Raw genomic sequence first — 24,774 nt, 5'->3', positions numbered from 1 at the left:
GGATACAGAGTGTGGCAGTGTGCTCCTCGAGGTTGCCATGCGGAGGTCTGAACAGTAGGCGAGTTGCCTGTAGGATATCGGGTTGTTCGATGGCGAGCTGATTGGTAGCGAGCTTCTCGAGCTCGTGCTCCTTAGGTCCGCCTTGTCACGAATGTCGAAGTGCCCTTGGACCAAGGTAATCCTAGTGCGATCTTGTGCTGAAGTATACTTGCCCCGAAGTAGTCCTGACCGAGGTAGTTTCATCTATCCGGGCTCGATCTGTAACGAACTTGGTTCCGTTATCCTGGTCGCGATCTGGTATCAGGACGATCTTAGCCCGAAGTGACTTTAGTTCGGGGTACTAGCGTACCCAAGGTCGCTTTGTAGCGAGCTTATTCATGCTGAGTCGCCATCCGTGTTGAGTCATGTCCACGTGCCGATCTGATCTCATTGAATTGTCGCTTGTGCTGAGTCATGTCCACGTGTCTCCTAGTCATGAGGTCGAGCCAAATTTTCCTTCATCATTTGGTAAACCACTTTTCCCATAAGTGCTTATATTGACACAAATGACAATTTTAGCCCTCACTTCACTCATACATATATGTTAATAATGACATTTTTCTTATTTTTTAATAATTTGCATAAATGAAAATAAACTATAAATTAATTAAAAATTCTGAATTACATTTTACATACTATATGTATCTTATGAACCTTATATACGTTTAATTAAAATAATATATTTTTTTAAGTTATTAACCAATAAATTAATCCACAATAAATAAGTAAATAAAACATATTAATTACTTAAAAAATAAAAATTATTATTTATATTTTTTAAAACAAACATTATTTATATAAAAATATTAAAGAAGTAACAAAACAACGATTTATTAATTAAGTTATTGTGTGATATAATATGTCAACGATTCCATTATTATTGATTGTAATGTATTTTTTTATGTAACGTAGTAAAGTTATTAAGGCGTTGTTTAGTCCCATGGGCTATGGCCAAACGTGTTGTGTTTCTTTTAGTGTTGTTTGACGGTTATGGTGACATTAGACACCACTTAAGCTCAACAGTATTAAATGATAGGAAAAATATTAAAATAATATTTACCCTAACAGTTAGTTCTCACACTATGACAATCCCAAGTGAGTCGAATCCAACTTGAGATTTCCTATGCTCCAGTAAGTTACTTGGTTTTGCACTTGCATGTTAGGAGTCTTAGGACTCTCGAAGTCTAAGGTAGTAATGTGGGTTGGGGCAACACGGCCCAGCATGACTCGGCCCAAGGTCATGCCGGGCTTCCCTCTTGATAGATTCATGCCAAGCAGGCATGGCCCGCTACAGTAAGGCAGCCCAAAAAAGTGGATCATACCAGCCCAGCCCAGCCCAGCCGTTGTGAATGACTGCAAAAGCAAAATTTTGCCAATAAGACTCGGTATTATACTGTATTTAGGGGATAACTCGGGTTGGGCGGTTGGGCCAAGTCGGACCATTCAAATTTCGATAATTGAATCCACCCGTGCCATGTGCCCCTTGCTCGGTAAACCAATACGATACCTGCAGGTTGGTGTAGGACGAGTTCACATCTCCACCCCACAAGGGACCGCCCCACAGCACATCCCACTGTGCATTGGGAACATGGGCGGAGATGTGATCTCAGGTAGGAGGACTATGTCCAGTCTACTTTTCACTTGGTCCTTTCTTGAACAACATTGTATTGAAATTGAAGGTTTGAAGCATATTATTTCCTATGACAAAAGAGATTTTAGGAAGTATAGAATGAAGGACATCCACACGTATCCCCAGTCTCTCACAAAACCAGTTTAACATTACTGGAAGGAAAGAGAAGTAAGAACAAGTTTAATAGAACTTCCCCCGCAATAAAATAAAAAAATCTGCAGAATTTGAAGCTGCCAGAACCAGTAATCGTATGTATTTCCTTTTTATAACACATTCATTTGTCCCAACGCAGAATGGACAGACCTGCAAAGCCTTCCCCACTCAACAGCCACAGGATCTCTTATCATCAGACCGCAACTCCCAACTCTGACATTTTCATTATCCTCTTGTCCAGAGAACTTCTCTGTTGTTTCACCAGAGATGCCATGGAAGCAACCTGAAAAAAGGGAAATATTTCAGTTTAAAGTTTAAACCACACACCGTCTGAATGACAGTTGACATGCATCAGCATAGAAAATAGAATTTTCAAGGATAAAGAAAGATGCTGGATTTGCCTCTGCTCGAAGCTTCAAAGCCTCCCTGCCAGGAATTTCCCGTAGCCCATCCATCAAATCTACAAATTTATTTTTTGTAAACAGTGTCAGATTAGGTAAGCAAATATTGAATCATAAAACAAAATATATCAGACTATCCATCTAATTACAAAATTAAATCACTTTTTTTCATTTGTTCCTTCTTTTTTAACTTGATATCCTAGGCAGCAACTTTATCTGTATACTTTGATCATAATGTGACTGGACACTCAATAAGACTTTATCCCAACCAACACCCATTTCGCCATTCCACTTGAAACAATTCACAATTCATGTTTGTAGGATTTGAGAATTTGTCATGCTCGTTGCCAGCCTGACCCTATCCTTTATCCAGGCTGGGAACCAGCATAAAATATAGGGAACCAGCACAGCAAAACAAGTTTGGTAATTCTATGTATTGCAAGAAAGTAAAAGATCAATTAATAAGATGTGTATGTGAATGAAAAGATGAGGGGAACATATACCAAAAAAATAAAAAATAAAAGAAAAACAAAGAAAACTTCCCACTCCCATCACAGAAAAAGATCTCCCACTTCATTGAATAAGTGAGCTAATCTCCACACACCTAAGTCATCTCAGCCTATATCTGATGGCAGCATTTGCTGAACCCCCAAGGACCGAGAGTGGAGGAGCCACTCACTCTTGGCAGTTCTTGAGCCAGTCAAGGCAATAATCTTTTCCTTGACTGCATTCGCATACAAATTGGCTTCTGAAAAACCATAGCAACGATGGCATATTATGATTTTGAAAAACAGGCCATGACATTTTTAGAAAAAAATATATATTCTCTCATGAAGGAAAAAAAAAAGGAAACAAGTTTGCCCTCATATAATGATTTTTTTTTTCTTTTGCAAGGGCTTTTTATCTTTCAGTAAGGACAGAGACAGATATGTTATATGGAACGGAGTGTTGGACAGTTAAGAAACAAATATTCAAAAAATAAGTTTAGCAGAAATGCGAATGTTCAGATGGATGAGTAGGGAAACTAAAAAGGAAAGGATGAAAAATGAGCATGTTCTTAGGATCTTAGGAGTAGACCATCTACAATATCAGTGAGAAAGACATGACGTGATCTATTGAAAGAAGAAGGATCTAAAAAGAAGGGGGCAGACCAAAAGGGACATGGATAATGGTAGTTAAAAATAATTTGAGGATCCATAAATTAACAAAGAATATGATACTCAACAGAGTGGAATTGCAGAACAGGATTCATGTAGCCAACCTCATATAATTGGGACAAGGCTTAGTTGAGTTGAGTTTGTTATTGCCTTCACTACAAAGTTGTCCCATTTACAACCCCTACTCTAATTTATTTACCTTTTCTTATTTCTTTCAAAGGGTTATTTTACACTGAAAGTGCATATGTTGGCATCATATCTGATTCTAGATTTTCTATTAACATGTTTTTGGCTCTGAAGTAGTGTATTTCAATCAAACCCAGATAAATGACACTATCATTGTTTTAAACTTCTATTAAAAGCTGACTTCCAGGTTCCAACAAAAAAAGGGCAGCCCAGTGCACAAGGCTCCCGCCAATGTGGGGTCTGGGGAGGGATAGATGTACGCAGCCTTACCCCTGCACATACAGAGAGGCTGTTTCCAAGCTGACTTCCAACAACCGAAGTGAAATCTACGAATTGAATTTCATATTTTTTTTTCAATTGAATTTCATATCAAGTTTCAGCAAGTTTTGATTCATCATCATCATCCAAGCCTTATCCCAACTATATGGGGTAGGCTAGATGAATACTAATTTCACCATTCCAATCTGTTAAATGCCATAACTTTTGTTAAATCATGAGCACTGAAATAATTTTTACTAAGACCCATATCCTTTTTGTTCTACCCCTAGCCCTTCAAGCCCCATCAACTTGCAACAGATCACTTCTTATGGTTAGGGGTGTCAATTGGACTGGATTTGGCCCAATCTGGTCCAGTCCAATGTGAGTACATTATAAATGGACCAGGTCCAGTCCAATCCAATGAATATTTTGGACCATTTTGGACCGGTCCAATTCAATGTCTGGACCGCCCAATCTGTTCAAATTCATTTTGATTTAGATTGGCTTCAACCCAAACCCAGTCCATTAGCACCTATATTCTTATCTTATATCAATGGACCAGATATTGGCCTTAATCCAATCCAATCCAATATAAATTTATTACGGACGGACCAGGTCTAATCCAATCTAATAAATATTTTGGACCAGATTGGTCCAATCCAATATGTCTTGTTGGTCCATCCAATCTATCCAAATTCATTTTGGACTGGACAGGGTCCAATCCAAAACCGGTCCATTGACACCCCTACTTATGGGTGCTGCTGATGGTCTTCTATGCACATGACCAAACTATGATTGATCAATAAAAATATCACACATACAGAATACATGATTTTGGTTAAAATATGAGAGTATGCTAACTAAAACCATAAAATAAGTGTAATAGAGAAAGAAAGGGTCGTTGCATCAAAAATAATAAAAAGGGAGAACTCTCTAAAACTCAAGAAAACGAACAGACTATAACAAAAATATTTGAACATAACTTAATGTTAGTTGTATTTATTTGTAATGGAAGAGGCATTTGGATGTTAATGATATCAGACACGCATAATGGCATACGTTAGTTTCAACAAATAATGTTTCCTACTCTAAATAGTTGCTTTGATTGTATGATGAGTTCTAAATCTGTCTTGATGTTTATTCTCTCTTTTTCTTACACTGTTTGGTTTGAAAGAAAAGGTAGGGAAAGGGAGGTAAAGGTAAAGAAACCTATACAAGCCTTGTATAGGTTTCCCTACCTCCTCTTTTAAACCAAACACAGGGTAAAGGTTTATTGTAGATTCCCAATATTTTTTTTTCTAAGAAAGGTAAATGTTCCATTTAAAGGGGCAAAACATAGACCCCAGAAGCTATACAAATGACACTGTATAAATGTATACAAAGACTATTCTACTGCATAGAAAAAAAAGCAAGAAAGTGTATTACACTTTAGATTTCCAACATTTTCATAGTTTCCATAAATTTACAATATTTCTACGAGCTTTCATGAATTAATTCCACTTCCATAAGGTCTGAAGTTTATACTGGAATTGAAAGTTAAAAACCTTGGACATTATACTATTGCTGTTTTATGGCTTAATAGAGCACCACTTCCATTTGTGTCAAGATAAAGGTTTCACTTCAAGGTTCAATAAAGAAATGCTTGAATGGTCTAATAGGCTAAACTATGAGAAATAGAGAGATAAATTATAAATATCGATCAATTCAATTGCTATCCAGTTCCACAATTTGGTAAAAACAAGCATACATACATACCAGCTGCTTGAGCTTCAATCTTGTATACTGATTTAGCAAGTCTTTGAATGTCAGCCCCAGCATTCCTGCAGAAATATTTTAAATAATCAGCTCAAATGTATGATGCCTGTAGCTATATGCATGAACCTTTTATAATGGTTTTATGTGTGTGTGTGCCCATCTGTATAACCGTTCCATTGTTGTCATTAGTCCTGTCATCCTTCAAGATCAGCCCTAAGATGCAAGTACAGTAAATAGACTTGCTCTAGTCAAGTAATTCAACAACCAAAAATACATTGTCTTGATGGTCAAACACATCCATATAGTTATTTTGATGTAAATAAATGAATGAGGTACCACATTTACATTAGTTGATCATAACCACGTTTCATATCCTTTTCAGCGAGAGTTGCCCTTTCAAGGAGCTTTTTACTTTCATTCTTCATTAAATCCACAGAAAGAGTCAGCTCTTTGACATTCTTCTCAGCCCTAAGAAATTGTGCCTGTCAACAGATGTATGAACATTAAGTAAAAAAGAAAATGCTTTAGAGTATAAGAACACAAGTTTCTTTACTTCTATTTGAAGAGAGGACAGATACAGGCTTCTTACATCAATAGAAAGTGATGCAATATATGCATGTTAAACACTATATGCAACTCACCGTGTAAAACACTTGTTGAAATGGATAAATTGAGAAAAAAAAATCAATTTACTTTATAACCCTATTTATATGAACCTTCTTTGAAGAAAGATGAGAATGTACCTCCTCACTCTGAAGTCGGCCCAATGTATGACGAAACAGAAACCTTCTTGGACCTGCAAATGCAGCAACATTATACTCAAAGCTATATATGACTTAACATAAGGAAGATAAGTCTGAAGACTCCAAACAAATTAAGAGTCGAATAAGAGATGCAAAAATGCAAGGGCTCAGACAGAGCAACCCAAAAGAAAAAAGAAAAGAAAAGAAAAGAAAAGAAAGGTAGGAAGATAGGAAGGTAGGAAGGAAGGAAAGAAAGGAAAGGAAAGGGAGAAAATCAAGAGAAACAAATGCCATTTGTTCTAGTTCTTAAGTATTAGAAAGAACCAAGTTAAACTCTAAGAGAGTTTTCTTTAGTCTCTTTAAGAAAACCAAGAGAAACAATCGTCATAACTTTCAAACATCATGCAAGCATGCACCAACCAATTCTCAGTCAACTGTCTCAGATTCTCAGGCACCTCAAATGCATAACTTATGGTTAGAGTGTTAGACCACTGACCACAAGATCTCATGATCGGATAACCAATCAACCAATCAATTCAATCCCCAAGAGGAAATCTTATCCCAGATCATTATAATGTTGGCAATGATGTACCGACTCTTTTGCCTTTCATCCTCCATGTAGTCATATACTCGATACTAAAGGAAATACAATCTACACCCTACGAATGACAAAGGGTGCTGAAAAGATGTCCAATTTCCTGAAAATGTTATACATATTCAAAGCATGGTTACTTCAACTCTCAGAAAAAAAAGTAAGATTTACCTACCTCCACTCCTAAAAAAAAGTACTCGCTTCAAATGGTGTGGGACCAATACTAAAAATGAGTAACCTTTCTAATTTAATTTCCTAATTCAAATAAAAGACTCACCATAAAGATTTTCAATTCGTTAATTGATGTGGGTCTTTTCTTTTAGATAAAGTGGGTCAGCAATTTCAAACTAAACCTGATTTAATCTCCTAAGTTAAATACAAAGTCCAACCCAAGTTTACTGCATGAATAGTAAATCCCAAACAAAATAATATGTGGTTACCCCATACTTGGTATGGGGTGGTCATTAGCTAGCAATGTATTAAAATTAAATCAATGTCATATAATTAGGATGAAATAAAACCATTTATTTGATCTATATAGTTAATAATTATATTTCTAGTATTTTATTATATATTTATATATTTTTCTATAATAAATATTGTAAATAATAAACTATTCTTTGGGATGCGTATTGACAAAATGTTCCATAAAAATTCTAGCAACATTAGTATGGTATTAAAGAAATGCAAGAAAGAACAGAAAAGATTCTCATACCCCGCATAAGAAGAAGACCTGCTGTAACAGCTATTCCACCTGCCACAGCTGGGTGCTCTTGTGCACTCATCAACTCATCTAGAAAGGTAGAAGTTAGAGCATAAAATCAACACTAGAAATATGAATTAGAGAGAAAGATACATAGTGGGAAAGGTTGTATTTTTGTGACATGCCATTTTCTATGAACAAGGCACATTTCCTCTGACAGGACAGAAAGTACCCTCGCCTCCCCCCTCTTAATGATTATATAAGGGTATTCTCTGTCATTTTCAGAAACTACTTTAGGGCTTACTTATATTTCACCCCTATATAAAAAGGGGGTGTGCCCAAGTTACCACCATGGCACCATGAAAAACTATATGCAGAATAAATTCCTATTCTCAATGAACCCAAGATACATATGATAGATATTGTTGATGCACTTCTCATTCCAAACCTGATCATCTTCCAAGCTACCTCCTAGTTGAGTGATAACCAGAAAAGGAAAAACAAGGATCTCAACCATCTGATAAAAATGGGAACTTGATCTTAAGAAATGGAAAATGGGGTTAGTGTTAGGAAGAGAAAGTTAAAATATGAACGTTGTGTTTAGAGATTGTTCCTTTGATGATCCAGTTGGCTACCATATGGTATGGGCCAGGTTTTGTTTTTTATTTAAAGAAGAAGATTAGGCTCATCTAATATTTTCCAAAGGTTATATGAGGTGGGGAAAAATACTTGTTCCCATTTATGCCCATCTGTGGAAAGCTCCACTGAATAAAGCCAATTGATATGAATTAAGGAAAGAAAGTTTCATGTATTAACTCCACATACGTATTTCCATTACTGCTGCAGGGAGAGAACAATTCACCTTTGACTTTCTTGAAGACAGCATCTTCATAAGTTTTATACTGGGATTTCAACTGCGCTGTGAAAGTCTGTAAGATGTGATACAATTCTTAGCACAAGCAAAGTACAAATAGAAAAACACTTTCATAAAGTCATTGCTAATTATATGGGAGTAATAAAAGCATTAAAAAAAGAAAGATAAACTACAATCTTGAACTTAACTACAGCTTAACATACATAAACTGAAACATATTGTGACTAAATCACTATATCTTGCTAACAGAAAGACAGACAGGGCAAGTTACTATTAATTGAAACAATTCTAAATTTCTTAACAATACCACAGCATTGACATGGTTAATAGTCAATCCTTGCTTGAATTTCTTTTTGATCAGCAACGACAAAGAAGAATCTCATTAACGATTAAGAAAAAGATAGAACAAGGAGTTCTGAACAGCAAGCATGCCCAATACAAGGCAAGCCACCCAACCCATATTACAATTGTGCCCAATGCATAAACTGTCTTTGAACCCCTTGCTTAGCTAAGTTGTCTGCCAATGCCAAGCTATTTGCAGATCTTCTAACCCAACACACTTGGATGTTCATGTCTTTTGACAGCCACAGAAATCTTCTGAAAACTATTAATTGAAGCAATTCTAAATTTCTTAAAAATACCACAGCATTGACATGGTTAATAGTCAATCCTTGCTTGAATTTCTTTTTGATCAGCAACGACAAAGAAGAATTTCATTAACGATTAAGAAAAAGATACAACAAGGAGTTCTGAACAGAAAGCATGCCCAATACAAGGCAAGCCACATTTATCAAAAAAAAAAAAATACAAGGCAAGCCACCCAACACATATTACAATTGTGCCCAATGCATAAACTGTCTTTGAACCCCTTGCTTAGCTAAGTTGTCTGCCAAGCTGTTTGCAAATCTTCTAACCCAACACACTTGGATGTTCATGTCTTTTGACAGCCCCAGAAATCTTCTGAAAACATTCCCTAGATGTCAAGTCACCCCCTCTCCTTTTACCAACCATCCCACAACTACCTTCAAATCCCCTTCAATAATCAATCTGCAATTCCCAATTCTTTGGCCTTCTCTACCCCATAAACCACTGTCAAAAATTCTGTTTTCATCGAATCACCATGCTCTATTGGACCTGAAAATAAAGCACTAATAATGCCTCCCTCATCCATAATAACCCCTCCAATACCAAAGGGACCCAGGTTACCCATACAGCTATGGAAGAGCTGAACCCACCCAGATATTACAATTGAGTCCTGTGTACCCCTTGCTTAGCTAGACCATCTGCCAAGCTGTTGGCAGTTCTTCTCACCCACTTAACTCTGATAGTCAAGTCCTTTGCTAACCATTTAAAACGCCTGAAGTCATTCCTCAGGTGCCATGTCACCCCCTCTCCTTCCTTCAGCCATTTCACAACAGTTCTCGAACCACCCTCAATGATTAGGTTATTGACGCCCAACTCCCTTGCCTTCTCGACCCCGTATACTGCAGCTAACAGTTCTGCTCTTGCCACATCACCTTGTTCAGCAAGCCCCGAGTATAAGGTTATGATGTCTCCTTCCTCATCCCTGATTCCACCCCCCCCCCCCATGACTGAGGGGCAGGTTTCTGTCTTCTAGTAGATGAACCAACAATAACAGCCCAGGCCCTAAAAAAGTCTTCAACCTTAAAGTCTGAAAACAGTTTCAAACTTTTTGCCCATTGTGCCACTCTTAAGGTCATGATTTCCACCAAGGCTTCCTTACTCCTTTCTCTTTCTTCAAATATTCTTGAATTTCTTTCCTCCCAAACTGCCCCTCCTTTTAGTACAGCTAAAAACAGGAGGGCTAAACAATCCTTCCAACCTGTCAGGAGGAAACCAAAAGCATCCAAAGAGGGAGGAAAACCAATTCAAAAAAAAAAAAAAAAAAAAAAACTAACAAGAGGGGAAGAGATTAGGAGATGAAAGGCAGTTTCACCACTTAACTTGCACATAACACAGCAGCTGGGGGACAAACACCAAGTTGGCCTTATTCTTTGAAGCAAGTCACAGGTATTAATACAGCCATGAAACACTTCCCAACAGAAAGCACTGATTTTCGAGGGAATGGGAAAGCACCAAACTTCCTTAACTGGGAAAGGAGAGGACGAAGTGGCAACCAAAGAATTGAAGAAAGATTTACAAGAGAACAGACCATCAGAATTTAGGCCCCAAACCCTGGAATCCATAACCCCTTCACCCAAACACACTAAATTCAACAAGCCAAGCAACTCAGACACATTAGGAATTTCAGCTTCTCTAAGGTTCCTCTTAAAGCCAAAGTTCCAATTCAACCCAAAAGGATAAAGCTGTTGGGTCAAGAAATCAAATATAATATAGGTCTACCCTTAAAACTGAACAGGTCACAAAGAGCAGGAAAGCAGGAAATCTCTCACCCAAAGGGGTATCCCCAATCCAATCATCCTCCCAAAACCTAATTTTTTGACCCAAAGCCAAGTCATACCTGACATGATCTAGAAAGGTAGGAAGATTCTTGTGGATGGCCTTCCAGGGGGAAGCCAAGATAGCTCTACAAAGACAACCAGCACCCCATCCATTGCCAGATATGCCATGAATGCTTGCAATAACTTTGTGCCATAGCTTGCCATTCTCATTAGGAAATCGCCAAGGTTTTCATATTTAAGAATGAGCAGAGCCATATTCTTCAGCTTGACACTACCAATTGACCCAATTCCCAACCCCCCTTCTAACTTTAAATTCACCACCTCGTCCCATCTAACCAAGTGATCCTTCTTTTTTTCCCCCCCAACTCCCAAAGAAAGTCCCTCATGATTTTTTCAATTTTCCTCACTATCTCTTGGGGCATAACACTGACATGCAGTACACTGGAAGGTTTGCAAGGATGGACTTAATAAGAATTCATCTCTCCCCATTGGAATATAGTTCCTTTTCCATCCAGCCAGCCGCTTCTCAACCCTCTCCACCACAGGGGTCCAAAAACTAGCTGATCTAGTGTTGTCACCTAGGGGTAAGCCTAAATATCTCAGAGGCCACTCTCCCCTCTCACAACCTAAAGCGCTTGCCATGTCCCTTAAATCATCTTCTTTAGGTGCTCACGGTTCGGTTAACCGAACAGTGCGCTAATTTTTGAAACCGAACTGGGTAACCAAAACCGAACTGAAGTCGATCAGTTGACTGGTTCAGTTAACCATCGATTTGGTTTGTTGGTTTTGCGGTTTTTTATTATTTACAATATTTATTATAGAAAAATATAAAAATATATAATAAAATACTAGAAATATATATAATAATATATTTTAATTTTTAAATAATAAATAATATATTATAAATATATATATAATGCATATTTATTAATTTATAATGTATAGAAAATATATAATACATATAATATATATAAATATACATAAAATATATAATATAAATATATGTATACCGGTCGGTTCAGTTAACCGCCGGTTTTCTATTTTGGTTAACCAAAACCAAACCGGTACCTTCGTTTTTTTTTAAATATTGAACCGAAACCGAACCGACCGGTTTGGTTAACTGAATTTTCAGTTTGGTTTCGGTCGGTTCGTTTTTTCGGTTCTTTTGCTCACCCCTAATCTTCTTTTACATTGATTCCAGTAATTAAACTCTTAGACCAACTAACCCTCAAGTTAGACAACCTCCAAAGAGTTTCACCACCAATTTCAAATTTTCCACCCCTGCCCTACAGTCATCTTCACAAAATATCAAATATCATCTGCAAACTACAAGTAAGTAATCAAAATATTGTCTCTCCCAATTGGCCAACCTCTAAATAATTGCAAGGAGTTTGCTCCAGAGATCAGTTTACTCAGCCCTTCAGCTACAAAAGTGAAAAGAAAAGGAGAGAGAGGGTCACCATATATTTATTTGGATCATCATATATTTTAACAGCCATTTGAAATGTCTGAACTCATTTCTTAATTGCCAAGCTGCCCCCTCCCCCTTTTTCAGCCAATCCACAACTTTTTCTGAGTCACCTTCAATTACCAGCCTTTCAATATATACATAGTTTTACCTATAAAAAAAATACAACACCTTCCTGTGCCAAGCTAGGGGAGAGGGTAAGACAACCTTAAGGTTCAATATTCCACAACTATGGACATATGATACAATAGAGCACTCTCTAGCCTAGTATAGCCTCCTCTATGAAGACTATCAGCAAAAGAGTTAGCTCACCTTTGTATTAGTCTAAATAAGTTTCTCATTATGGAAAAACAATAATCTAGCTTCAAGTGATTTTAGTTACCAGCTGATACTCCCTCTCCAACACTTCTGACTTGTCTCGAAATCTTGACCTAAACAAAGCTTTCTGGGAAGTGCACTTCCATTGAAATCACTTCCTCCTTGAGGATCTAAAAGCCGTTCCATCACCCTCCAATCACAAATTCTTATTGAAATTTGAAGATTTAGCGTGGTCTTCTGTTATATCCCTTTTCAGAGCTTTAATCAGGTATACGAACTTACCAATCCAAAATGGAATATAAACTTCTTGATATGTTCCTAATGTAGGAGGTTCCCTCACTCCAAATGGAATATGTATGAGGAGGAAGTATGCACCCCCTCCCCCGGGGCAAGAAAGAGAGGGGAATGAAGTTAAACATATATATAATTTTTTTCTTCCTCTTATTGTTTGTTACTTTCAGTTTCAGCAGTGGTGGGAGAATATAAATACCTGTAAAAAATCAAATAGTAAAAACTATAGAATAACTAAAAATTCTGCAAGCAATCCATATAAGAAAGGCGTATGCCATCAACACAAAGTGAGAATAACAAAGAAAATAAATAATCCCATAGACAATAGACCCCTAAATTAAACTTTTACTAAACCCAGGGAAAACAAGATGATCGAGGGAAATTAGATTGGAAACCAAATATATCAACCGATCCTGCAAAACATATAACAAGCAATCCAGCAAAAAAAAATAATGGGAAAATTCAAGAGAAACCTAGATAGAAAACACACTCTCCACCAAAATGCCTCAAAAAACGAACAAAAATAAATTAAGAGGTAGCAACATTAGCGTTGAAAGGAGAGAGGAGGGGGGGGGAAGAGGAAGTACCTGCAATGAACGGAAATGGGTCGATGAATTCTCTTGCAGAGAACGAGCAGAACGGAGGGCGGAGTCCGTGGTTCCAAAAACGGTCTGCTTCAGATCCTCTGCGGTGTAAGCATGCCATGGCTTCTGTTCCTGTGATGCTTCGCGTGGGCTAGAAGGCCCCTCTGCCATTTTTTGTGTATAGTTTTCCCGGGTGACCATTGGTCTCCGGCCCTAATTGCCTTTCTCTTTTCCAAGCGTAGGGAAAAAGAAAAGGGTAAATTACAAAGACCCCCTTGTATTATGTGTTCAGTGACAGTCCGCCCTGTACTTTTTTTTGCGATAAAGACCTCTAAATTTTAGCCGTTAGACAAAGACCCCCTTCCACTAACGTTCTATCAGTTAACTTCAAAAAAATTTCATCCGACTGTTTAATTTTTTAAATGTCCAAACTACCAAACAGAAAAAGGTTGTGGCCAGGTATATGATTGAGGTGCATTCTTTTGCATTGTCATAAAATAATGAAGAGTGGTTTTTAACTTACAATAGTGATTGCTTACCTTTTGATGTACAAGTCAGGGCACATGAGGACCAACAAGAGTTGCTCTAAGTACCGGACAAGACTTGGAAATACAGGTTGATAACACAAGCCTAGAAAAAGTATCAAGAAAATTAGGGGTGCTCACGGTTTGGTTAACTGAACCGTGGGTTTTTTTTTTAATCGAACCGATTTGATCAATTTTTTAAAAATCTAAATTGAAACCAACCCGATGTAACTGGTTAACCGTGGTTCGGTTTTTTGGTTTTTTGTTTTGCACTCAAAGTTAAGAAAAATAAAATAAAAAATTACCTGGCCCGAGAGGTGGCAAAGCCGCGGAAATGAGAGATGAGAGAGACAACAACAGAGCATGGGAAGTGGCAGTCCTGGCGGAGTTGAGGCGGCGACCGGCATCTTGGTTGGTTGTTGTAGGGGTGAAAAAAAATCAGAGTTGAGGCGGCGACTAGCATCTTGATGGTTGGTGCAGCGAAAACGGAGATGATAAACGACAGAGAGAGAAAGAGGCACGGGAAAGTACTGAAGCAAGAGGAAAGTTGGCCACTAGGTGATACTTGAGAGGCCATCGGTTGGAGGACGACCAACGCTAGAGGAAAAACTAGGAAGATAAAGAGAGTCAAGAGACAAGAATCACAAGAGAGACTGAGAGAGTGAGAAAGCCTACTGCCTATTACAATTACTGGTTTAGGTTTTCAAGAAGGGAAAACATGGAAAGAGGAAAAACTGAGAAGGCTCTAGGCGGAGTGATAGATGTGCGCGTGTTTGTTATTCGATTTTAAAAATAACAAATTCATACATGGAGAGGTAAGGTACTAAGGTTTTACTTTTTCTTTTGGGACTTGTATGAAAATTGAAAAGGCGCCAGGCAATAGGCTAACCTGGCACGCACCAGGCACCAGGCGAACAGAGTGACAGATGCACACCAGTAAGGTTATTCGATTTTAAAAATAAAAATAAAAATATAATATATAATATATGTAATATATACATTATACAATATATTATTGTATATATATACACCGGTGGGTTCGGTTAACCGCCAGTTTTTGTGCAAGGTTAACTGAAACCGAACCGAAATTTTTGGTTTTTTAAAAATACCAAATCGAAACCGAACCGACCAGATTGGTTAACCGATTTTTTGGTTTTTTTTTTATTGGTTCGGTTTTCTTCTTCTTCTTCTTCTTTTGCTCACCCCTAAGGAAAACCTACCATCCTTGATTCTTCTTCCCAGCCCCAGCAAAAAGCTGCAGTGAAGAGACTAAAACAAAAGACTGTGTCAAAGGTTGCTAATGTAGCAACCTTGGAAAACGCTAATAAATTGGGATTAAAAACAAAATTCCCCACACTGAAGCTCAAATGTGGTCCTGTTGACAAATCTTTTGAGAAAGCAACACCTGGGATTATGTATAGTTATGAGAAACCTATCACTTCTGATGCTGAAACTGGGACTAAACCTATTACAAAGACCAGTAAGATAAAAATTTCCAACAAGATGAAAAATGAAGATATCCAGGTAGAAGCTCAGAAGCCATCCATTGTGATACGTCCACCAACAGAGGTAGATAGAGATCAACCTCGCAAGAAAATCATAATTAAGCATAAAAAAGACAGTTGCTAATGTGGACTAGGTCAAACAAGAAGCTAGCTCTGGACTGGGTGAAGAACATCAAAAGACAAAAAAGTTGATTGAGTTGTCAAGTTTTGAGAAACATAGAGAGAATGAGAGAAAGCAATTGGCTGAAGAGGCATCAAGGAGAAAAGCTGCAGAAGAGAGAAGATTGTGGGAAGAGGAGGAAAAGAGGAGATATGCAGACAGGTTGAGAGAGGAGAAAATAAGGAGGCTTTATGAGGAAAAGAAGAGGACGCAGGAAGAAGGTTAGCTGTGATTGGAAGACATGAAGATGCCAGGCAAAGGGAGATGGAAGAACATGAAAGACAGAAAGCGAAGAAGAAAACAAAGATGAGGAATGAATATTTAGAGGAGCATAGGGTAGCTTGTAGCTATTTCCATCCACCAAAGAGGAACGAAAAAGAAAATAGAAAAAGTTTAGTGGGGCGTTTTGGTAATTTAATGGCCAATGGGGGTCTTTGTCTAATGGCTAAAGTTCAGGGGGGTCTTTGTTGCAAAAAAAAGTACAGGGAGACTTTGTCACTGACCCCATATTACAAGGGGGCCTTTGTAATTTACCCAAAAAGGTAAATTATTGAAAACTCCTCTAAAGTTTCCGAACTTTGCTGAAACCTCCCCCAATGTTTAGTAATTACAATTACCTCTCCTAAGCTTTCTCATATAGTTACAAGTACACCATTTTGATTATAATCTTCTCACAATAGACATGAAAATGTCCAAAATGCACATGGGGTGACTATTGAAGCTAGTTTTTACATAAAAAGCAATACAAACTTTATGAACAACAAAAATAGAGAGTTTAAAATTGCAATTTTACCTTTAGGTGATTGATGTGAAGGACAATGTTGAAAAATAAATCAATTTTGGGAAGAGATTGGAAGGGTTTGATGTAATGATTAATATGGAGATAATATTTGGAAAATAAGCATTTTGGTCAAAAGTAACTGCATGGATGGACATTTTTATGCCTATTGTTAGGTGAATCTAATAAAAGACATCTACTTGCAATTGTGATAGAAGGTTCAAGAGAAGTGATTGCAATTACCAAACTTTAAATGAGGTTTTAACAATAGTCATAAACTTAAAAGGGAGATTTTGGCAATTTACTCATAAAAAGTAAATTGCTAAAACCTCCCATCCCATGTAACTTCTAACAATTGCAGGTCAATGCGTTGCTTTACGGTAAAGCAATGTCATTTCCTAAACTTTTCTTTTTTGACATTATTGCATTTACACCCCTTCCATTTTCTTTAACTATGAAAGCAAGCAAAATTACCAAAATGCCCAACTTTGACCGTTTGAATGGTAATTTGGCTTTTATGTTTTTATTAATACCCCTAAGTTTACTCCAAATGGAGAGGTGGCCACCCAAAAATTTTATTAACCATTATCAAAAAGGGTGTAAATCAAAATAGAGGAGGGCGTAGCCCACCTTGCCCCAAAACCCAACAACATTACCTCTCATCCCAACCCAACACAATGCTCAAAAAATAGAAAAATAAAAGCCAATAAAAAAACAATCAAGACCATTAATCTATACGATGAGACACAATACCAAGATTGTCTTCTTTAAGCAGTAATCTTGCCTCTCTTGGAACCTCATTGATGGAATTGTAAGCATAGAAGTTTCCTTCATTAACACCCTCACTAGCAAAGAAGTCGGCGCATTTGTTCCATTCTCTTAATATATGAGAGAAAGAAATGTGCATAACATCACATGTTTTATTTATTTTTTTGAAGGATATAAGTTAGATGCCAAGAGTAGGGAATTTTTGGAAGGAGAATGTCAATTAAACATTGATTATCACTCTCAACCTCTACCCCCAAAATGTTGTGAGGTAGGCAAATCTGACGGCCATCATAGAGAACATTAAATCCAACTATAATAGAGGTGCTCTCACCATAAAAAATTGTGGAGAGTAAATAAAAAAACCCTATAATGTTTTTCACTGCACCACCTCCTCCTCCACTAGTACCAAGGTTCCCACGACAAGCTCCATCCACATTTAGGTTGAGTTTGGTACCATTGTTGTTTCTACCTTAATCTTTTTGTGTTGAACAATACAAATTGGTAAGAGATATGTTTTGTCACATCACATTCGAGAATTACTTCAACTAGAATGATTTGTGAGGTAGGCAAATCTGACGGCCATCATAGAGAACATTAAATCCAATTATAATAGAGGTGCTCTCACCATAAAAAAATGTGGAGAGTAAATAAAAAAAAACCCTATAATGTTTTTCACTGCACCACCTCCTCCACTAGTACCAAGGTTCCCACGACAAGCTCCATCCACATTTAGGTTGAGTTTGGTACCATTGTTGTTTCTACCTGAACCTTTTTGTGTTGATCAATACAAATTGGTAAGAGATATGTTTTGTCACATCACATTCGAGAATTACTTCAACTAGAATGATTAGACTTTACTCCCTCAAAGAAGAAACACCATTTTGATGTTTCTAGAAACACCATTTTGATGTTTCTAGAAACAGAGTCTCCCACATGCATTTTAAGGTATGAATATTTCAAACATAAACAATCTCAAATAACAATCGTATGCCAATTTGTATTTGAACAACTCAAAATATTTCAAGTATAAGTAGCAATGGTACCAAACATAACAACACATCCTTCATTCATAAGAATAAGTTTGAGGTGGATTCCAAATGACCCACCTATTTTTCTTCTTCTTCTTCTTTTTTCCTGTATAGGTAGGAATGATGAGAATATCAAAACTAGAGAATTGTCACTGTAACAGCATTTATTCTCATTTGCAATACTAATTTTCCTCGACCATTTGTTTATCCTATAAATAAGAGAAGAAAAAGGAGATTTCTTACATTCAAATTTGGATAACACATTTCCTTCCAAATTATCCAAATAATGAGAAAATGAAGAGTCCTAGTGAGATGGTGAATTTAAGAATCACTAGAAGCTTGGTTCAACCACATGAGAATTCTATCAACAACTTGTTAATAGAATTGGCTTCTAAGTTTTTCCTTCCCTATCACAATGATCATAAAATTCATAAAATTTGTGCCCTTTCTACATTTTTTTTGTATAATTTGTTGAATTATATATATTTTGATTTTTTTTATGTATTTTCTACATTTCTACCTTTTGATTTTTTCTTTTATCTTTTTTTATTTGATATATATCGAAAATTTTAGCCATTTATGCATTTTTACTGCAATTCTGATTTTTTTGGTTGAAATATATTTTTGAAAACCACATGTTTTCATCTAAGGGCAACCTTGACAATTAAAAATGTTGATATGATAACATCAGCAACTTCGGTTAACCAGATTTTGTTCTGGTTATTTCATAATTGAATTATCCATTTATTGATTTATACAATTACAATCAATTAAACTTGGGACTTGTATTCATTTAGAATTCTCCATGTAATAAGAGCTCCTAATTGATGATTCATAGCTTTCTTAACAAAAAATAAAATTAATTGCATCTAGTTATTAGGCACGAAAAGAAATCCTATTGAATTTTCTATGAATATTTTCATAAATAATAATAACATAATTAAATTTAAATAATCATTAATAATTAATTTTACTCCGATTAAATTTAAAGTAAAGTTAGTGTAAATACTAAAGCTTAAGCTAACTTTGATGTAATTATTTGTCTATTTTATTTATTTTAACTTAACCTAATTAGTAATTTTGATTTTTCAATTTATAAGTTAATTAAGTACTGATATATATCTTTTAATAATACACGTTATCATATATTAATTGTAACTTTATTAATATCAACTTATTCGTATTAATATCATTAATTTAAGTAGAGGTGATCTTCTAATCACCAACAAACCTACACGAACTGCTGTTTTCATGAGTTACACTATAAGACCATCAACAGCCTTGGATTAATAGTTGTCCCTCATGGTACCATTAATATGGACAACCTTGGATTTGGAGGGTTTGATATTTAAGCCAAGATCTAAAACCTCAACGAAGAAGTTACATCCTCATTGAGATCTAACTTGACTATGACCCTTTTAACCTTTGATGATACTATTGAGATTGAAATTAATCTTACTAGCACCTACATCCTTGGCCCCAAATTAATGCTTGAGACTATCCTATTTACCATATAATCAAATTTTAATGGTTTATTTATTTTCATTCACATGATTAAGTCAAGCTAATTAGGTTAATTATATAGCCATTTTAGTAATTGGTTTTTAATTGTTTAACCAACTTATATTCATTTTATATTATTTAATCTTTCACTACTTATTCAATTATTTTATTATCCATTTAATTGTTTTTAAATGGTTTAATCACTTCCTATTGTTTAACTATATATCATTTAGGTTAATTAAGTTACGTGCATGAATGAGAAATGCTTGTAAAGGGCTTTTATGTCATTATCTATTAGAGGAAAAAAAAAGAGAAAATAAAGGACTGGAGTTGGGGAGAGAGATGGAAGGGGGTTATTATTACTTGTTAGAGAAAAAAAAAAAACAAAAAAGAATAAGGCCCTGTTTGGTTCACAAGAATAGGGGTCTACATTGAAATTTCATTCCCATTCTCGCTGGATTGGCATTCCCCCATTTGACAGAATGGTCATTCCTGCCCCTCCATTGGAAATAAAATCTTATTCCTGTTAATTCCAATTCACATCCCCATTCATGTCTGAACCAGACTATGGGAATAGATCATTCCAATTCTGAATTTCCAATTCCAATTGTGGACCAAATGGACCCTAAATTTTAGAGGGGATCTAGTAGAGAAAAAAGGGCTTCTAACATTTGGTTTGAAGAATAAAGCACATATGCAACCCAATCGGGTTTGACTATGATAATGGAAAATATATGATATCCGAAAAACAACTGACCAATAAATTACAATATTAAACATAGTAATAAGGTGTTATTTATCAAAATTAATGGATGGGTTTTGATTGGTCAAAACTCTTTTCATACCATATCTTTTTCGCATCATATTGTTTTGAGAAACAATATGTTTTCAAACCACATGATCCTGATATATTTTTTGGATATGGGCAACTCACAACAAGAAAAACAATTCAATTTTATTTGCACTAGTACAAGTGCATAACAGTACAAATGAAAAAAAATGCAAATTCTTATTTAATTCTGTTTTGGGTTTAACTTAATTTACTTCATTTGTATTACAATCAAACAAAATAAGCTAAAATTTGAAACAAAAATAGGTAAAATTATATATTCAAATCATTTGTGCCATTGCACTTCCATGGTTTTGCATCAGTACAAATTAATTTGCATCAGGCTAAATTCCGAAAGAGTACAAATATAAATACACAAGGTTTTGAATTCTACATACTATATTTGTATTACTTCCACTTTAATGATTTTTTGTTGAATTTCGGGCAAATAGGCAACGGTAAGGTTTTGCACTCTAAAATCAAATTTTTATCTGTATTTCAAGACACATTAGGTGACAAAGGCATTTATCTCCACAAGAAACAAAAAAAAAAAAAAGCTATTTTCTGAAAAAAACTCGCACATAAATTGAGTAAAAAAGTTAACAAGATCTTCCCAGAAATGGCAAAAAACGTATCAACCAAATAAGAAGCTAATTCTCCATTGCAAAAAAAAAAAAAAAAGGCCTTAGGCAAAGGTGCCGAACACCTAAGAAACTCACATGCAACCATCATTTTTGGGAATGTTTTACCGAGCTCAAGTGCTCAACCGTGCAATGGTGATACAAGATTTGCGTTGTAAACTAAAACCCGATGATCTGGACTTTGGGTTAAGGCCTTTATTTGGTAAAGGATACATAAACGAGAAGAAACCGAAAAAATTACAGCATAGAAAAATCCAACAGAGATCAGCAGAACAAAAAAGAAAACAAGTAAAGATTACATCTACAAGAACGACTATCACTACTTAGCTAAACTAGATGCATAACTGAAAGCGTTCAAATCATGATTGACACTGTCAACCGGCGAGCCGCACCCTCCATTTCTTTGTAAAGCTGAATTGGAAATTCAAACCTTCGAGAAGATGCAGAATACCGTTGAGAACAAAACCGATCATCTTTATACATTTACCTTCCTCGTTATCATTAGGGCTGACAAAAGTTACAGGCAGTCACATTTAAGAACAGCAGCATTTCTTTTGGGTAGAAAGAACAGCATCATTTAGGCCTAACTTCCTAATCAAAAGGACACCCACCTTCATTGCCATGGTTGCAGAAACCATAGCTGCTATGCATGAATGCTGCCAGTCCTGAACAACCATCCCTAAGAAATGCTGATCCTGGTTGTGCAATACTAACAAAAGGCTTCATGACCGTCATTTGAAGTTTTGAACAGCAGCTTTTCAACTTTTCATCATCTCCTGCAGCATCCTGGAAACATAGACTAACAAAAGCAAGGGTTTGGATTAGTAAAAACAAGTCATTTCGAGCTTTCTTGCGATAGTATGATAACCGTTATAGATAACTCTTTTTTTTGAACATCCACTCATGACTCACCCATTCACTAAACATATCCGCAAAAGGTATGAACAGGTTGACATATTCAACTGCAACCGAACCTGTTACTAAACCAAGCATTCCACCTATGGTCACATCAGCAGATAGCATGCAAAATAGTTTCCAGCTCAGTCTTGCACAATTGACAAAGATGGTAAGTCATAATTCCCCTCTTGGCCAGGTTGAACCTAACAGCAAGAACATTGTTGCAGGATTAGGGCTTGTTGAGTTGAATTGTACTGAGCTCATACCATTTGCAACTATCTAAGTGTAAGGAATTCTTGTTAGCTAAACTTGTGATCACAGATTTGTACCTGTCCACCAATAGCTGGTTGGGTGCATGGCATCTTTTATCAATATGGCATGGATGATAAGACCTTCCACATACCATAGCCATGAAGGCAGTAAGAAATGCTAATACTACTATCAGAATTGGAGAGGTACTCTCACCTTTGCTTTTACATGGTGCGATTACTGAACCACAATGATGTTAAAAGACGTATAGACTCTTGACATACAACTCTAATCCTACTAGCAAGAGTATAATTAGCATCCCTTGGAGGCAATAGGTGAAATTTGAATATTACGTAGAAACCAACAAGTTTGTTTCACTTGCATCTGGCCAACCTCAAATAGTTGGTATGAAGGCCTTGTTAAGTTCAATTGATACCTAATCTTTTTCTGCAAAACTTAAAATACATCACCATGCAGCCACATAAGAACACACTTGCATGCAAAGGTTTCCAGTTGAAGACAGGCAATTGATTCAGTTAACAATAAAAGCCTTCAAAATGTGTCTGGTACCATGGTTGTTTCTTGAAGAAACATCACCACATCAGCACCATGGCATTTTCATTTTAGTCAACCAAAATCTTATTTGGTTAGGATGATTCGAGTAAAATTGGTTATAGTGTTATACCTTCTTTTACCTTGGGTTATGTGAAAGTAACTATTGGTAGGAACAACCTTTTGAGGTTTCTTGCCCCTAGGGGGTGTTTTCACCTATATTGTCCCATGTGGAGACTACTGACTAATGGTGCATAGCTATATTAAAGAAGAATAAACAAATGTGCACTGGATTATGAGAACAACCAAACTGCTTTTCTGATTTCCAAGGTTGGCTCAAGTACAAACGTTGCCTCATGAAAGGACAATGGTACCAAACATCTCCCTAAGATGCTTATAAATAAAAAAGCTCTAAACAGGTTTAAATGTGGTAGGATGGGAGAGATGAATACCTAGCCGTCCACACAGGCATGGGGAAATGTTAGAACCAACTGCCTGCATTCAAAAAATAGCACAGAGAAAATGTAGGGAACACGATATTTTGTAGTTGATAACTGTAAGAAGAAATATACCAAAATCAAGCACTGAGTAAATCCAAACTCGCATATTATACATTCAAGACAATAAGCTCTTATGATTGAAATAAGATTTGGAAGATTAATAAGTTTAGCAACACAGGTTGTCCTAGACACTTAACAGAAACATACACAGTAAATAAAGATACAGGCTGACCCATGAATTTTGACAATGGTGTCAAGATAACTACCAAAGTAATTGCTTAATCTGAGATACCAGGTAATCCCAACACAACTTTGACCGTGAACTTGAAGTGTAAACCAAAACTAGGGTGAGCATCAGCTGAAAAGCAATTGCTTACTCATTCTCTTTCCTTCTACCCCAAAAATGGATTCTCTTTCCAAATCACCTTTATTTATTTTGGTAAAAAGGTTTAAGCCTAAAACCTAATTAATCCCTGCACACCCAATTGGTTAGTCCCTATTTGCATTGCATTAATCATGATATCACCAACGCACGCATAATATAAATATATAATAACCTTCGAATATATATCGATATTATCCACCATCCAAGCAACAGAAGAACAAGAAATGAAAAGCAGCAGATTAATGGTTATTCCACGTCTTATGTTCATCGAGAATGATCTAATCAAACGAAAGATTCAGTTCAAGCTAAGGACGCTTCCAAGATCACATCTTCGACGAGAATGTCTCATCTCATATAAACTACCTTTGTTGATGATCATGCATTCAAATTCATTGAGAATTAGAAGAAGCTCACTGTCTCAGTCATCCACATTATAGTACTTAAACAACAAAAAATTGAAACTCGGGAAAAACTTAACAAAGAGCGTAGAAAAAAAAGGAAAAGAGAATTTGTTACTTTTTTTTGGGGAGGGTGAGGAGCCCGCGTGGACATCACCGCCCCTTGGAACAAAGAAGGGGCTCTGACCGCGGGCAGTCGTCACAGCGGGACGCGGCCGAGTCTCGGGCGAGGAACCGGGCAGCAGGGAACGGAGCGGACGAACAGAGAGAGAGAGAGATAGTCAAGGAACCCAATGCTACTAAACACCGGCGGAGACGGCGCCGCAGGGGCAACATTTCGATCAGGACGGACTGCTCTCATCTCTCGCTGCCACCGTTCCGGCCATGCCACATCGCTGCAGTGTCTCGCCGTCGAGAGAACGGCCGAACCCCGCTCAGATAAGATCAAGTAGGGATTTCTCTTTCTCCTAGGGTATTCCTCT

At 36.6% G+C, this 24,774-nt stretch overlaps 1 protein-coding gene and 1 long non-coding RNA gene across 3 annotated transcripts; both read right to left on the bottom strand.

Annotated features, from left to right (window-relative positions):
• Positions 1–1,693: 1,693 nt before the first annotated feature.
• On the bottom strand, positions 1,694–13,820 carry LOC104611177 (chromosome-associated kinesin). The gene is made up of 8 exons (XM_010278132.2): positions 13,579–13,820; positions 8,480–8,546; positions 7,630–7,707; positions 6,323–6,375; positions 5,925–6,061; positions 5,580–5,644; positions 2,224–2,282; positions 1,694–2,105 (listed from the first exon to the last, which is right to left on the bottom strand). Exons 1-8 carry the CDS (start codon positions 13,774–13,776, stop codon positions 2,016–2,018), a joined length of 747 nt encoding a protein of 248 aa, XP_010276434.1. The 5' UTR covers positions 13,777–13,820; the 3' UTR covers positions 1,694–2,015.
• Positions 13,821–21,457: 7,637 nt separating this feature from the next.
• Positions 21,458–24,748, bottom strand: LOC148802830 (uncharacterized). Of its 2 annotated transcripts, XR_016082600.1 has the most exons (4): positions 22,538–24,748; positions 22,224–22,411; positions 21,923–22,110; positions 21,458–21,818 (listed from the first exon to the last, which is right to left on the bottom strand). It is a non-coding gene; the product is annotated as an uncharacterized LOC148802830 (long non-coding RNA). The 2 variants fall into 2 exon arrangements; XR_016082599.1 differs by having other exon boundaries at positions 22,224–24,745.
• Between the last annotated feature and the right edge of the window lie 26 nt (positions 24,749–24,774).

The sequence above is a fragment of the Nelumbo nucifera genome, chromosome 2 (assembly GCF_055504915.1).
Source record: "Nelumbo nucifera cultivar China Antique chromosome 2, China Antique-T2T, whole genome shotgun sequence".
Taxonomy (NCBI): Eukaryota; Viridiplantae; Streptophyta; class Magnoliopsida; order Proteales; family Nelumbonaceae; genus Nelumbo; species Nelumbo nucifera.
The sequence above is the reverse complement of the archived record's forward strand: the minus strand, read 5'-3'. Positions and strand labels throughout refer to the sequence as shown.

Coding starts and splice junctions, on each gene's coding strand:
- LOC104611177 (XM_010278132.2), bottom strand. CDS start 13,776: ATGGTCACCCGGGAAAACTATACACAAAAAATGGCAGAGGGGCCTTCT. Junction 6,062..6,322: donor GCCGACTTCAGAGTGAGGAG/GTACATTCTCAT, acceptor ATCTGTTGACAG/GCACAATTTCTTAGGGCTGA. Junction 2,106..2,223: donor CTTTGAAGCTTCGAGCAGAG/GCAAATCCAGCA, acceptor CCCTTTTTTCAG/GTTGCTTCCATGGCATCTCT.